Below are 17,178 nucleotides of genomic sequence, written 5' to 3'. Positions count from 1 at the left end.
GATGTTTGAAAGATGATGTGTAAGGTAAGGGTGCTCCCATTGATTGGCTGTCGATTGTTATCGGTAATTCTTTTTAATAGTTTAATTGATGGTCTCCATAAAGGCCGATCAGATGATGCAAAACTTGCTAGACAATTTTTCTATGTGGAGCTAAAATGGCTTTACTACATTCAGCTTTCTGGCAGTTCTACCAGGTGTCTGAAAATGGCAATAAATTTGCAACATGTGGGTCAAGGAAATCCCACAAGGCAGAAAGCATCAAAAACATTTCAACATCACCAAACTCATCAGACATTTGAAGGTTAGTCACAAAGGAATATGAGCAGTTTTCAAAGCTAGGCAGAGAGAGAGGGAGACCGTTCAGCACAGTGGTTTCCAACCTTGGGATCGTGAATTTGCGCACAAAGTTTGTAACAAAATCAGAACGGCATAAAACAAAAAGAAAATGGAAAGATTTCTTCACCGACCTGTGTCTTCAATGACCCCTTCAGGTACAAATAAGAAACAGACACGTAAAAGACACCAAAAAATATGATGACACCTTCCTTCAGTATGGATTTACTAGCATAACAGAAAACAACAAGGAGAAGCCTAAATGTCTGTTGTGTGGTAACGTCTTGTCTGTAGAGAGCATGAAACGCAACAAGCTCAAAAGACATTTTGAGAAAACACAAAGAATATGTAGGCAAACCTAAATCTTTTTTTGAAAAGAAACTGAATAAGCAGCAAGTCCATTTCAAAAAGACAATGACTGTCAAGGAGCGAGCCGTGAAAGCGTCTTTTGAGATGAGCTATCTTGTTGCAAAGGCTGTGAAGCAGCATACCATTGTAGAAACTTGTTTTGCCAGCTGCCATGGAAATTATAAAAACTATGTGTGGGGAGGGAGAAGCACAAAAACTGAAGGCAATACCAGTGTCTGATCATACAATAAAAAGAAGAATAGATGCGATCGCTAACGACCAAGAGAGCACGCTAACAGGACGGCAGCGAAATTCCCCCGCCTATGCTCTACAAATGGATGTCAGCGCAGAAGGGAAAAATGCCCATGTTTTGACATTTGTTCGTTACATGCAGTATAATGCTATTCACAAGGATATTTTGTACGGTCTCCCTCTTCCTGAGAACGAGACTGCCAATGCCATGTACGATGTCCTCCACAGCTATATGGAGAAAAACAACATTCCATGGGAGTGTATGGTAGGATTTTGCACAGACGGTGCTCCATCTATGGCGGGATGGTGAGCAGACTTATGGACATTAATCGTGGAACTGGCCCCTCTGCAGTATGGAATGCATGATTCATCGTTAGCAACTGTCATCTAAGGAACTGATTGTGCCCATCGCAAATGTATTGCAGCAGGTCGTAACCATGGTCAACTACATCAAGCCACATCCACTGTGTGCACGTCTGTTTACAAAATGTGAACATGACAATTTGCTCTTTCACACAGAAGTATGGTGGCTGTCCAGAGGTAGGGTGCTGGAGCTATTTTTCAAGCTGAGAAATGAACTGTTAGCGTTTTCCATGGACGTGAAAAAGACAGATTTTGTCAACTTTATCTGTGACCAGCAAAAAATATGCCTCCTTGCATATGTAATGGACATTTTTGGAAAACTTAATAAACTTAACATAAGCATGCAGGTGAAAAACAAGAATATCTTACAGATGAGTGACTGTATTGATGGATTCAGGGGGAAACTTACATTCTGGAGAGAAAGCCTTTCAAAATCAAACTTTACCCTTTTCCCCAAGCTGAGCAAGTTTCTAACAGACAACAGCATCGATGACCAGTGCTCCACAAAGGTAATGTGCGACCACTTGAAAAGCCTAGAAGAGCACTTTGCCACTTACTTCCTAGACTTGGATATGTCAAAGTCTGACTGGGTGAGGGACCAATTCCACTGTGATTCAAGCTCAGTGGGTCTGCCTGTCACCGCTGTTGAACGATCACGTGATAGAACACAACAGGGCCTGCATTCACGAGTGGCGGTGGAGGAATTCTGGTTTGGAGCAAGGGAGTACCTAAATATCTCACAGTGTGCTTTAAAGCTTTTGGTACCTTTTGGAAGCACATATTTGTATGAGGCTGGATTTAGTGCTCTTGTGTGCATGAAGTCAAAATACCATTTTTGACTTCATGTAATGGCTTCATCCATTTGACTGGATGTAACGGCAGAGATGAGATGCGCTCTGTCAACTACATCACCTGACTTTGAAAGGCTGTATTGTAGAATAATCATTTTTAGATGGTATAATAATCATTCTTAGATATCAAAATACTTATATGAGTTTCTAGGCCTTTGTGCGAGCCAGGAGAGCGCATATGAGGTTACTAAAAGTGTTGATGCTGCAGAGAACACAAAGAATGGTATACAACCTTGAAATACAGGATGTACTTCTTTAATCAGTTATTATATGAATGGTGTCTTGTATTCTTGCAGCTGGTGTTTTGCTGTTTCTGTTAATTAGTAGTATTCTGACATATATCTTTGGTGTATTTCCTTTATGCTGACATGTATCTCTAAAATATATGGTGTATCTCATTAAAATACAGGATGCACTTCTTACAAAAACACTTTTAATAAGTTAGATATCTCTTATATGATATGTTTCTGGCATGGTGTTTTACCTTGATGAGTTAAATATCTTTGGAGCTTGTATTTTCTTTCATTAATCAAATGATACTGTGTATGAACAAACAGGGCCGCCTCATTATGAGGGTACACTGAAATGTAGGGCAAAGGTAAAAGGTATGTGATGGGGACATGGCTGTTTGTATCATACACAGGTGTTTCTAAAATTGATGAACTTTTATCATGAACTATGACTTATGTCAAAAATAAGTGGAGTTACCAGTTGATGTATGTTTTTTAAAAAATAATTAGATGGGGGATTTTCCACTAATATTTAATTAGTAAGGAAAATAGAACATATTGGTGGCGAAGGAAAGAGACAAGAGCAATTATTCTATTGGTCAGAGATAATGGGCAAGAAGATAACAAAAAGGTATATAACTGAGAACTCAGGAGGATAGAGGCAGAACAATCAGCTGACTGGTCTCTTGTTTGTTGGTGATCAATAAACTACAACTTTGGCATCTGGAACTCAAGACTCTGAAAGTTTTCTTCAACTTAGAGAAACTCGTCGCAATATTCCACGACAGCTGCAGTGAGATGCGCAAGCTCAACCATCCCATTAAGTATGATGCAGTGAGAGACACCATAATCATCATAATAAAATAAAATGAAATACAGAAATGTCATGGATAGAGATCTTAATAATAGAAAAGTCTTTCTTCAGTAAGGAAGTGGCTGTTAGGGGATATGCAGCAGGAGCGGAGTTAAACTGAGTGGGATCCAGCCCATATTTGTAGCCTACTAGGCTCTTTTTTCCATTGTTTAATTTGAGTCATTGTTTGTTCAGCATTTATTTGCAGACTTGTAAATACAAGCTCATGTGTACATATCCTGCACTGGCAAAATAAAATCTTCCCTTTGTGCACTAATCTGTGGCTTGTCTTGGCTATTCTGCCTCCGGCAACCGTCCACAATAATATACATAAAATAACCTAAACGTAAATATTACATGATCAAAAACAAAAATAAATTTGTAATAGATTGTGTTTTGAATGTCTGGGGTCACCGAATTTTTGTGACGTCAAAGTGGGGTCACAAGCCAAAAAAGGTTGGGAACCACTGGTTTAGCAGCTCAGGCGCCACTCAATCAGCTGTCGGTAACAGAGACATTGCAACAACATCAACCCTACAGCAATGACAGCAAGAAACAAAAAGAAATGTCAGCAAAAATAATGGAATTCATATGCCTTGATCACCAGCCGCTGTCTATTGTGGAAGATGATTCATGTCCTACTTGGATTCACACTACACTCCGCCAGGGTGTAAATATTTCACTGATGTATGCCTGCCACAGTTATACCAAACAGTATTTACGCATGTCAACAGCCTTAAGAAGGACAAACATCCCATCAATCAGTTTCACAAGTGACATTTGGAGTTCGAGTGTATGTCCCATGTCCATGTTGAGCCTAACTTCACAGTTTAATAATCAAAAGTTTCAAAAAAGTTGTTCTTCATTCTCAAGACTTTTCAGGGTCACACATCACGGAAGCTCTTGCTGCCACATTCAGCAACATGTTTCGGGCATGGGAATCCCGAAGGAAAAAGTGCACATTAATTACAAGGGATAATGCCAAGAACCCAGCCTGCCGTGCATGGCTCATACACTCCAGCTTGCCGTAGCTGAGGGAGTTTTGTCACAACGCAGCATGTGACAATCCGAGGTGAGAAAACTTAATTCACACATTCCTGTGTGTGTGTGTGTGTGTGTCCAGCTGTGTCACTGTCAAAGTGAATTAAAGAGCAGGCGAGAAAGCAGGCAAATGAGTACTGAAAATTTTGAATCTATATTTTTGACAACTCTAGTAGGCTTCTTAATTCATATTGCAAGAATAGCTTGGCCTAAATGACTGAAAAAAGGAGCTATTGCTCAAATGAATACAGTGTTGTTGTGTTATTCTTTTGTGTATGCTGGCTGGCATTTCCTTCAAATTCGGCTAAATGTGCCGCAAAAATAAGCATTTGGAAAAGTTAATAAGACTACAGAATAAAAATAATTTGGAGTATGCTATGAGGCATAAGACTATGACTAATCAAAAAAAGAGCCAAGCATAACCAAAGAAATGCATTACATAATAGAACATTTCTTATTTTCTTTTTTCTTATCATGTCTCAATGCTGTTACATATTTATTTTCTAGAATGAGCAACTGTAACAACCCAATTTCCCTCTGGGATCAATAAAGTATTTCTGATTTAGATTTTTTTACAGAACACAGCTGCACACAGACCAGAAAACCAAACTAACAAAATAATTCTGAAGAGTCTTTAGTCCAAGAATAGAGCATTTATATCCCCAGCCAGTATTTAATCAAACAGAGATAGACTAGGCAGGAATGTCTGTCACTCCATTCTGAACCTCCAGCTGAAAAGAGCAATACCTCAGCGAAACATTTGGTAGGTGTGACATTCTCAGACAAAATCAAAAAGCAAAAGAAGTTAGTAAACGTCTCATGATATGCTGGCTTCAATATACTGTTATGAGAAAGTTTTTGGACCGGTACCAGTTCAAAGCAGGCAGGTTACCCAGCGTAATGCCAAAAATAGAAACCAAGCCTCACAGCCTTTACAAAGATGGCACCAGAGTGAACAAGGTCTATGACAGAATGTATCGTCGCTCGTCATGGCTCGTTAGTACAAAACGACCATGACCAGGCCTCCGACCAGGAGTAATGGTTGGAATAAACAGACTGATATTTTATGTTTTGCGTGACAGGCATCAATCCTTTCCACATGCAGTAAGATTTAACATTTACACTCACGATAGTGAAAAAAATAATAATTATGCGGCTCTTCAGCACACAACTGATCTAATGGTGCAGTTTTCAGGGTGTGTCGCCCGGTGTCAAGTTTAAACACATTTAAAATACACATAGGATATTAAAAAGAATAAATGTCTATTTTTTCAGCCTGTTGTATTAGTATTTATCACCCGTTATTTATTTTAGATACAGTTCCTATATGTTGTTATTTACACAAGGCAAATATACCATTTATCAAATCTTCTTTTAAAACGTATCATATTTTAATGGTAATATAATTTATTACAGCTGACAGTTATGTGGGCAAACAAGGTTTGAACATCAAGCATAACAAGATCAAACTGAAATTAACAGCTTTTTAACATTTCGGTGTACAAATTTGAAGGCTGCTTATTGGATAATATAGGTAAACGTCATATTATGTGACTACGCATTACTTTGAGAGCTTACGACCTACTAGTTAATTCTTGCCTTAAGAACAGGTGGTGCAACCAAATTAAGCACTGACAAACTAATTAGTATTTACTAAGCCCTTAGTGTGAACTTTACGTCCCAACTTACGCGAGACCTTAAAAGCTGGTGCAACCCTACCCTGTTCTTTAGTGTCTCTGTGGAGGACCTGTTTTTAAGTTTTTGGGTGAACTAACCTTTTATGGCGGGGCTTATGCCGCGTTTACACTACACGATTTTAGGCCCGATTTTCACTCACCGACAGTTTTGTTGTGATCGCCAACAAAAGCCCGAAATCATAGGCAATGTATGAATTATCATAGACGTGATTTGAGAAAAATCAAATATCTACAACATTATCTGGACCTGTCCGCAATTCCAAATTATGCAATGTGAAATGTGTTTTGATTGAATACAACTGCAGTGCTGTCCTACAGCCAAAGAGAGAGAGCAAGAAACGGGGCACGGGATGTTTCAGTGGGAGGAGTCCTGATGTACCTGCAATAGAACATCAATTTGCATGGCTGCAGTATCAAGAAAGTCTAATTGGACCAATGAAATGGAGTAAAAATTTGTGGAACATTGGCAGGAGCACCAGTGCCTATTTGATGTTTCATCTAATCTGTACCACAACCAGGTGAAGAAAGAGAAGAGTTAGAGAGAAATTGCTAATTCTCTTGGACAGTAAGGTTGTTAAATATGTATTTTTCAGTAGGAAGTGCTTTTTCACATTTTAACCAATAACATATATGATGCCTTTAGACTATTAAAAACTTACACGTCATATTCTGAAATGCATAACATATGATCATGCATTTGTTTTCGTATCTCGTATCACTTCTCGCGTGTACTCTGTTGTGAAATGTAATTTGGAGTCCAGGCAGAGTCGTTGGGGATTCGTCAATAGTGAAATGTTTTGTAATGTGTTCACCCCTGTCGCCGATTCTTCGTGTAATTTGAAAACTGACCGTTTTGTCATATCAACTGTACCACAATCTGACGTCTTTGGCTGTCGTGTGTTGGAGGCATAAGCAAAGGGTCAATTTGAAGAACAAGCCATATCCCAGACATTTTAACTATTTAAATTCTGACAGGACATATCCGAAAAAGAGAACATGTCCGATAAAAGACGACGTATGGTCACCCAACCTTTAATGATTATATCTCCTCCAGCACCTCCATTGCCCCCGTCCGGACCGCCCCACTCTTTCCTGGGCTCACTGTGGAACGTGGAGGCGCCGTCACCACCTGATCCCGCTATAAGCCTCACTCGGCGATGATCCACAAAATACCGGCTCTGCGAGCAGACACAGGGCAAGAGATCAGTCACAGTGACCCGATGACAACTCTGTGTGTGTGTCTGTTTGTGTCGCACAAACCATTTTCTTCTCTGACAGCTGAGCTGTTGTTGTCGTGTGTTTGTATCTGTGAAGCATCACAGTCCTGCCGCACAGATGCACGAGCCTCATGATGCCCTTTAACTATAAGTATTATTGATTGTATGACAATTGGCTCACAGAAATATTACCTAATTTTAAATATTAAAAATGTGATTTTTGCGGTTAAACAGTTGAAAATAATGTGAGCGTGTTATTTCACCTTATCATCGTATATAAATACATACAAGAAAACTTAAACAATTAGGCTAACTAAAATAAACTTACAACATAAACTAATCTCTGAATCCGCTGTGCTAAACTGAAATGGCATTTAATAGTCGTTTATCTTTATGTCGTCATAAACACGCGCGTTAGTACGGCAGCCGCAGAGGCTCAATAACATATATTCTTCTTCTGTATTTTATGGCGGGTTGACCACCTTTGGTATATATCGCCACCTGAAGTGCTAGTGCAATCCGCATGGGAACTGTATTCTACTGTAAAAATGTGGAGATGTGATACTGTGCTCCAAAAATAAATAAATGATGATCCCCTCCAAATGATGTCAACGCCGCTGCGTGTTCTGCCCCATTACCCAGGCTAGACCTTAACACCTCTGGTTGTTCATCAGTACTATGTGGATACACTTTTAATATGTCATCCCTAATCTACGCTTAACATGAATTTGTATATTGTCATCGCTGACCCAACTGCACCCTGAAATTGCCCTCATCATATTTAAAATGTCTTACTTTTGGTTTCTATGGAACAACGTGTTCTCCAGATATAACTATTTTCAAACCACAGCCCCAGGTATTCAAAAACACTTACCCTTTCTCATTAGCTCACATACAAGAATAACTTAATCTCTTTTGATATTATAAACCTATTTTTCTTTTAGAAAAACATACTAATTATTGACATTGTAAAACCCCATTTAAGCGTCCATTTCTCCAGTCAACGCTGCTTTTTGAAGAGCAGCACTAACATACAGTATTTTATATTCTTTCCTCTTTTCCACACAGCCCCATCATCAGCATACAAAGCAGCCCCTATACCAGGTCCCACATTATCAAATATATAATTTATCATTATACAGGTATTTAATGGCATCAGGCTGATAATATCATAACTAACATCATAACTTGCACTCAAAAAACCCATATTGTACATACTTACATATTTCTATATATATATATATATACATATAAATACTATATACATATTGCTATTTGCACTTCTGGTTAGATGCTAACTGCATTTTATTGGCTCTGTATTCTCGTCCCTTGCGAGAGAGGAGTATGTATTTTAGTCCATCCACATTCTGAAGCCCCTCGAACCTGCATGCCAAATCTTCCTCTTGCAGTAATCCATCCTCATATTCATTTTATTTAGATATGAACTAAATGGGACGCCAAACATTGTTAAAGTTTGCCAAAATTAGACCATCGGCCATGCTCAATATGAGCCGCTCATAATGCAATGCATATCATGTTAAGCAGAGAACCGCCAGCTCTTCCGGGGTATGAAGTTTGAGAAGTCCGACCGCCCGTTCGCCTTTGCCCAACAGCTCCGGGATGCCTGCCGGAGGTGGCTGCTAGAGGGGGACCGCGACGTCGAGGGACTGATCGACCAGGTGGTGCTGGAACAGTTCGTGCAATGCTTGCCCAGAGGTGGGTCCAGTGCCACCGCCCGGCATCGCTGGAGGCAGCCGTCCGGCTCACGGAGGACCACATGGCGGCGATCCCGAGGGCGGAGGAGCTCTCTCACTCTCTCTTCCACCTCCCCCTGTATTTTCCCCTGTTCCCTCCCCTTCCCCTCTGCCTTCTTGCTCTACTCTCTCTCCAGGTCCCGTTCCTGCCCTGCGTAGGCGAGGAGGCTTCCTGAGACCAGCTTCCTGTCCGTAGGAGAACACACATTCCCCTTCTCCGTCCTTCAGCTGCTCTCTCCCTCAGGTGGGGGCGCCCACCGAAGCAGGTACGGGCGTAGCGCCAGGGCCGACCTGTTGGAGATGCGGAGTCCCGGGCCACTTCCGGGATCAGTGTCTGCTGATGGAGGTGGGGACGGTGGTGCGGGACTCCGATGTCCCGCAGGCTGCCCCCGATCGGGCTGGAGCGTACCGGATTCCGGTAAGGATCAAGGGGGTACTTACCAAGCTTTGCTGGATACAGGGTGTAATCAGACCACCATCCACCAACGCTTGGTTCAACCCGGGGCTTTGGGCACAGCTAAACTGTTGAGGGTGAGGTGTGTGCATGGAGATGTTCACAAGTATCCTATGGTGACCTTGGCGATCAAATTCCGGGGGGGAAAACATAGTGTGGAGGCAGCGGTTAATTCCCTGAGGGGAACTTCCCTTTTAGCAGTCACGGGATGAAACCCTTAAGCACGCCTTTGACCAAGTGAGAGTAATCGATGGTCAACAACTCCGGCCGGGCATTGCCATTTCGTACCCTTATTTCGCCATTATAAAAGATCGATTATATAGAGTGATGCAGGACGCTCAAACAAAAGAAAATCTGACACAGCTGTTGATTCCACGGAGTCGCCGGGAAATGTTATTCCAGGCGGCTCATTATAATCTCATGGTGGGTCACCTAGGAGAAAGGAAGACACTGTAATAGCCCGTTTCTATTGGCCAGGCATTGGCGGCAACGTCCGCAGGTGGTGTGCGGCGTGCCGTGAATGTCAGCTGGTAAACCACCCGGCCACCCCAAAAGCGCCATTGTGCCCCCTTCCACTGATCAAGGTTCCCTTCGAAAGAATTGGGATGGACCTTGTCGGGCCATTAGAATGGACAGCACGCAGACATCGCTTTGTATTAGTCCTGGTAGATTATGCAACACGATATCCGGAAGCAGTGCCTCTGAGCAACATCTCAGCACGTAGTGTTGCAGGGGCACTCTTCAAGATAATCTCCTGGGTGGGGATTCTGAAAGAAATCCTCACCGATCAAGGCACGACTTTTAGGTCACGGACACTTCACAAACTTTACGAATTGTTGGGCATTAAGTCGATTCGCACTAGCGTGTACCATCCGCAGACGGATGGCCTAGTGGAACGATTTAATAAAACGCTCAAAAGTATGATTCGTAAGTTCATACACGAAGACGCTAGGAATTCGCAGTATGAGAGGTCCCGCAAGCCTCCACGGGATTTTCCCCGTTTGAGCTGCTGTATGGGCGGCGCCCGCGCGGAGTGCTTGACGTCATCCGCGAAGCTTGGGAAATTCAGTACATTCTTGATCTTCAAGCAAAACTCTACACACTGGGGCAATTAACACAGGAAAATTTGCTTCAGGCTCAAGAATGCCAATGCCGGCTGTATGACAGGGGTACTCAGCTAAGGGAATTTGCACCAGGAGATAAGGTACTTGTATTGCTCTCAACATTGAGCTCTAAATTACTTGCCAAGTAGCAAGGACCCTTTGAGGTCACATGATGAGTGGGGGATCTTGATTATGAGGTTAAATGAACCGATAGAGGGCGCGTCAGATACTGTATATCACCTCAACCTCCTAAATCTGTGGAGGTAGGAGGCGGTCCCTGTGACATTGGCCTCGGTAGTTCCGGAGAGGGCGGAGCTCAGACCGGAGGTAAACAAAGACCGCAATCTTAACACCCCGATTGTTTGTGGAGATCACCTCTCACCGCGTCAACTCACAGAGGTTTCCGAATTACAAAAGGAGTTTGCAGATGTGTTTTCTGCTCTACCGGGTCGTACAAACATCATCCAGCACCACATCGAGACCGAGCCGGGAGTGGTGGTACGTAGCCGCCCTTATCACCTGCCCGAACACAAAAAGAAAATAGTTTGGGTGGAATTGGATGCGATGCTTGATATGGGTGAAATAGAGGAATCTCACAGTGATTGGTCCAGCCCGGTTGTTCTTGTTCCCAAGAGTGACTGGTCTGTCCGGTTCTGTATGGATTATAGAAAAGTCAATGCAGTGTCTAAATTTTAAGCGTATCCAATTCCCCGTGTTGATGAATTGCTCGATCGGTTAGGTACTGCTTGGTTTTACTCGACCTTGGATTTAACGAAGGGTTATTGGCAGATCCCCTTGACACCAATTTCCCGTGAGAAAGCAGCCTTCTTGACGCCGTTTGGATTACACCAATTCATGACACTTCCATTCGGTTTGTTTGGGACCCCAGCCACGTTTCAGCGCCTCATGGATCGGATCCTCAGACCACACACCGCTTACGCCGCTGCCTATCTAGATGATATCATTATTTATAGTAATGATTGGCAGCGGCACATGCGACATCTGAGGGCCGTTCTGAGGTCGCTGCGGCAGGCAGGGCTCACGACAAACCCCAGGAAGTGCGCGATTGGGCGTGTGGAGGTATGGTATCTGGGGTTCCACTTGGGTCATGGTTCAAGGTGCGGCCCCAAATTGACAAGACCGTGTTGATTGCGACTTGCCCAAGACCTAAGACCAAAAAGGGGGTGAGGCAGTTCCTGGGGCTGGCTGGCTATTATAGGAGGTTTGTGCCTACTTATTCGGACGTCACCAGCCCACTGACTGACCTCACTAAAAAGGGGGCTCCAGACCCGGTCTAATGGTCGGAGCAGTGCCAACTGGCGTTTATGCAGATTAAAGCCGCACTCTGTGGGGGACTGCTTTTGCATGCACCTAACTTCTCTCTCCCTTTCTTATTACAGACGAACGCTTCAGACAGAGGGCTGGGGCCGTACTCTCGCAGGTGGTGGAGGGGGAGGAACGGCCGGTGCTTTACATCAGCCGCAAGCTCTCCTTGAGGGAAACAAAATACAGCACCGTGGAGAAGGAGTGCCTGGCCATTAAGTGGGCGGTCCTCACGCTCCGATACTACCTGCTGGGGCGGGCCTTCACCCTCTGCTCGGATCACGCCCCACTTCAATGGCTCCACCGCATGAAGGATATTAATGCCCGGATCACCCATTGGCCCTCCAGATCCCAACTCTAATTCTAGTTGATGGGATTAAGGCAGTAGGTTACAGACAATGGGGCAAGTTGACCAATCAGATGAAAGGCACATTTCAGTGTCGCTAACATGTGCATATCAAATATTCAAGCCGTATATAACAAATTTTAAACAATGAAAGAAAATGAAAATTGAGCCATTCCCCCTTTCTCTTTATTCCATTTTAAATAGAAAATAATGCACTCATTGTGAATAACCCCTCAGTGTAAGACTAGAACTCTTTAGAAAAGTTTGATCACACTTGCCTATTCTTTATTATTTGTTACTGCACATTTTAGATTTTAATGTATAGCATCAACAAAACTAATTAGTAAAACAAAAGTATGGAAATGATGCAGTGACCAAAACAAATTAAATCAGAAACATCTTCTATTTTAACTTCTTCAGTATAGCTTTTGTCTATTCCAGTTCTGTACATAGGCCTAGTTCATTTTCTCAATCAACTTCAGGTGTCCTGGGATGCTTTTTTAAAAGTATTGAATGATTTCATATGCTGGACACTTGTTGGCTAGTTTTCGTTTTAATTTTTTTTATAAATCAATAAAAGAAATAAATAAAATATTTGTATAGACATCTATAATTAGGCACAATTTATTTTTGAGTACATAAATAATCCCAAGCATTCAACCAAAAGCCTTTAGATCAAAACGTTAACATTATAAAAAACAAACTTAGTCTGTGTCCTTTGGACTTTTTTGTGTAGGCTATATTTATTTGATAAGTTCTTGATATTTATTTTATTTACTAACTTTGACTATTTTTATTTGATTTGTATTGTATCTTGCTATTAAGATAAATCAAGGATAACTGAGTTTCAAGTATTTAGTTTAATTTTTTAAGCTTAAAGTAACCATTTAAATTGATTTTAATAAGGACAATTTAGAGATTTTACCCAACAATTTCATAAAATTAGCTTCAGAAAAAGTGACTTTAGCTGAAAGGTTAGTTTGCATTGCTGGTTTAAATATCAGACCAAATCTGATATTTCCTGACAGAGAGATGTGTTTGAATTTGATGTGGTGAAAGATTAAATCTTTTTTTAAATGCACTCTTTTATCAATTTAAAATTTTATTTCACTGTAATGTTCTAATTGCAAAATAGACTGCAAAAGATGAAAGTTGTGTTTTTACACTTAATTTGATACCAAGTATGTGAACACTGAGGACATTTTTGATATAAAACAAAGCATTCGTTTTTTAGCTACACTCAAAGGCCCACCTGTTGGCCAGTGACAGTTAACAGGTTTAAAATGGGCATGTAAGACAGCTTCTGTAGTACCCCCATTTTCACCTACAGTCACCAAAACTGGTACGTTTTAAAGTTCTCATTAAGCCGGAGAACTTTCTTAATTCTAGTCATTAGGTCCCCAAAACAGGAAGTCGTCATTTTAATATTGCAGTCTCTGAACTTTTAAATATTCATCCTAGGTTATTCATGAGACTGTAACCACCTTTAGACAACATTATGCCAAGACATTGAAGATGATAAACTGTGAACAGATTTTGATGTATCGAACAGTGTTGTCATGGCGAGACATTCAATTAATGGTGAAAATGGGAAACAGGAAATGTCTCATATCTTCTGTGTGCAATGTGTGATTTAAATCAAAATGTTGTAGTATGTTTAGTCTTGGGGGCTAAACACAACGATGTAACTATTTTGGGACACCAGAGACTTTAAAATAGTATTCTTGATTTACCCAACCTGCTTAAAAATAGTTTAGAATAATGTTAAATACCAAATGCATGGGTCCATTTCCCCCCAGTGGCTTTTCGAAAACAATGCATTTGGCATTTAACATTAACATATCTTCTGAATGCATTGTGTGATTTAGATACAAATATACTTTTTTCACACTCTGTAAACTTTGACAACGTTGAATGGGAGTGAATGGGAGATCACAGCAAATAATATTTTCACTTACCCATTTGCTCCAAGACCAAAATAAAAAATCCACTATTACATTTGAATGACTTTCTAGAAGAGCAAAAAAATAGAGAGCTGAAGATGCCAAATTTACTGTCACTCTCTCAGCAGCTGCAATAGATACCCCCTCACGGCTGTGGTAATTTGTTTTTTAAAACTAATTCCAAGGGTAATATAACACAAAAGCATAATATTATAAATTTAAACTCAATATTTAAAAAAAATTATAATATAAAAAATTGCTAGAAATACGCTGATAAATAAGGTGGAATTGTGCCATCACAGTCTGTGAAAAAGGTCTATTGAGCTGCATGTTTGGTATTGGAAGATGATCACAAGGATGTGGCTATTGTGGGTCATGGTCATAGCACCTCCAACTGGCAGCGGAAAGTGTGGCACTTAAAACATACTTTGAAATAGTCCTCTAACATTTACCCAAATCATTTCAAAATTGTTTAGAATAATGTCGACACTGCTGATGGAAAATCGTGAAGTGATTCTTGATATCTTTAATAGTGTTGTCATGGCAACAGATTCAATGACATAGTGTTGTAGTCAAACTGGAATGGTGGCGTTAGATTATTTGTCATATAATCTATGTAGTTGTAGTTTTCACCCCCAGCACTATCCGTTGTCCTCTCGCTCAGGAATATGCTTGCAAGGAAAGAGACGCTGACACAAAATTGATATCAAAGCATCCTCAAAGGTTTATTGACAATCAAACATATTTATAACAGAAAAGTGCATCAAGGAAAATCATCATACATCAATAACAGACATCTCTATCTGTGTGCCAGTCTAAGCAGCACTCTCTGCTATCAGAATACCAGTTTATACCAGTTTGTACTAAAAGACGAGCCTAAGAAATCCTTGAGCTTCTGATAAGGAGAGCAGTAGGAACAGAAAAACAAGTGCTATATATGTCAGTAAAGACTAGTGACATTGGAGGCCCAAAATGAAAGAGTAGGCCTGAAACTGAGAGCAAATCTATATTTCTTACAGGTGGCATTTATCTATTATGCATTGTATGATTAGGGATTGTTTTCCAAAAGCCAATGGGTGGAAATGGACCCATGGTGCTTTGTTCCGTCATCGCTGCTTGCAGCTATATTTAAAAATATAATTGAAGCAATGAACAGCATCAAGAAGAAACATTTGAACATCAGATTGAAATTTATATTTATATCAATGAATGATGTTGGCTCAACTTTTCACAAAATAAATGTTGAATTGTATTGATGACTAAGTTTTATATGATTCAGTTTTGAGGGGAGAATTTCCATTCTATCAGGGGAACGATGTTGAACTATTTGAAGAAGCTGTCTGTCATGTCATTTAACCAATCAGGTCAGAGTAAACTGGCCAATAAAAACCTCATTGATTTGTTACAAGCAGGAAGTCCCACCTTCCCCCTCGCTTCCAAAAAATCTTTTAAGATAGTCATTCCTATTTTTATTGTTGTTTTATAAAATGAAAAGTCATGCTCAGCAGTTTACAAACTGAATAAAAATTATAGATCTGCTTTGTTCTTTTAACGCTTAAAAAGATAGTTCATCCAAAAATGTTAACTTTCTCATTATTTAATCACCCTCATAATATCCAAGGTGTGTATGACTTTCTTTCTTCACAAGAAGACATTTGAAGAAAAATATCTCAGCTCAGTATGTCCTTAATATGCAAGTGAATGGTGATCAGACTTTTGAAGCTCCAAAAATCACAGAGTCAGCATAAACTCCAGCTGTTAAATGAATGTCTTCTAAAGCAATACAATCACATTTGGTGTGAAACATATATTTAAGTGCTTTTCTCTTAATCATGCTTTCTGCAGCAGTAAATGCATGTGAAATAATCACATTTGAAACACATTAGAACTGAGGCACGTGAGTCACAGCTGGAAGAGCAGCACTGTTTACAGTGAGGAGGAATGCTGTACAGTAGCTTGGTTGGTTTTGTTTGAATTTTGTATTTATCTGTTTTTTTAGTACGCGAGATTACCTCTGTATCATGTCAACGCAAATATGTCGCATGAGAGATGGTCTGACATCCATCCTCTCGTGAAGCTTACTAGAAGCGTTGGATTAAATTTAAAGTACTTAAATATTTATATTTTTCACACCCAAAGTGATCGTATCGCTATAGAACACATTAATTTCAACACTGGAATTTTATCGATGACGTTTATGCTGACTGTCAGTGATTTATTGAGCTTCAAAAATCGGATCACCATCCAGCTGATATTTTTCAAATTTTCTTAAAATGTGTTCTGATGAAGAAAGAAAGTCATACACCCCTGGGATATCATGATCATATCGTGATTCATTTTCATTTTGGGGTAAACTATCCCTTTAAATACTATAGTCCCATGGCTGATTTTGATCGTGAATGACTCTTTAATTATTCAATGACTTGCTCAAAGCACATAATTATTTGTAGCCACCACAGTGACATCACCAGAAGGGCTCACTGAAGTAATCAGTTAATAAACGGAACTAATTTGTAAAACAGAAGCAAGCCACATCAAAATAAAAAATTTTCAGTTAATCCTGCACAATTTTTTCCCACAACAAAGTGGATAAAATGATCAGGTATACATGTTTGTGAACCAGTGACTGTCTCATATTTTTCGCCCCTACTGAGTTGACATCCCTGCAAAAGAGTGAGTGCAACAAAAAGGAAGACGGAACAATGTAAATCGGATTATTTCAGTAAAATATATTGACAAAAATAAGTCATTTACACTTTTTCAATAGTTTATTTTTACACATAAATTACAGACAGATTCTGCACGGTCAATCCATTTAGCTATTCATAGCACACTTTCTTTGCTTGTGTATTGCTGATTTGCAATGTTTTTGACCTTATTTAAGTGCAAAAACAGTGCCAAACTTACATTAAGCACGAAGAAAATCAATAAACATATCAAATGTAATTTGTGTTACTATGAAGTTTCAGATTCACAACACATAAATTACACATATGAAAGCATTAAAAAATAGCAAATATTTTTCTTACACTTGCTAACTTGATTTACTCCCTTACAAAATGTTCTATGC

The 17,178-nt window shown here is 40.2% G+C and overlaps 1 protein-coding gene and 1 long non-coding RNA gene across 3 annotated transcripts in view; one reads left to right on the top strand and one right to left on the bottom strand.

The window, feature by feature from the left end:
• The window catches only part of mtg2 (mitochondrial ribosome-associated GTPase 2), an 87,221-nt gene extending 79,628 nt beyond the window's left edge, over positions 1-7,593 (bottom strand). Inside the window, exons 1-3 of one of the 2 annotated variants that reach the window (XM_052105541.1) lie at positions 7,514-7,569; positions 7,229-7,330; positions 6,999-7,146 (exon numbers count right to left, since the gene is read on the bottom strand). In XM_052105541.1, coding sequence (XP_051961501.1) covers positions 6,999-7,146; positions 7,229-7,318 — 238 coding nt within the window. In that variant the 5' untranslated portion in view covers positions 7,319-7,330; positions 7,514-7,569. Of the gene's footprint in view, positions 1-6,998; positions 7,147-7,228 lie in introns of both variants that reach the window. The other variant, XM_052105540.1, reaches the window with a different exon arrangement.
• The window catches only part of LOC127628719 (uncharacterized), a 244,004-nt gene that overhangs the window by 153,012 nt on the left and 73,814 nt on the right, over positions 1-17,178 (top strand). The gene's annotated exons all lie outside the window — the stretch shown is intronic.

The sequence above is a fragment of the Xyrauchen texanus genome, chromosome 35 (assembly GCF_025860055.1).
Source record: "Xyrauchen texanus isolate HMW12.3.18 chromosome 35, RBS_HiC_50CHRs, whole genome shotgun sequence".
NCBI classification, from domain to species: Eukaryota; Metazoa; Chordata; class Actinopteri; order Cypriniformes; family Catostomidae; genus Xyrauchen; species Xyrauchen texanus.
This window is presented reverse-complemented; position numbering and strand designations above follow the sequence as displayed.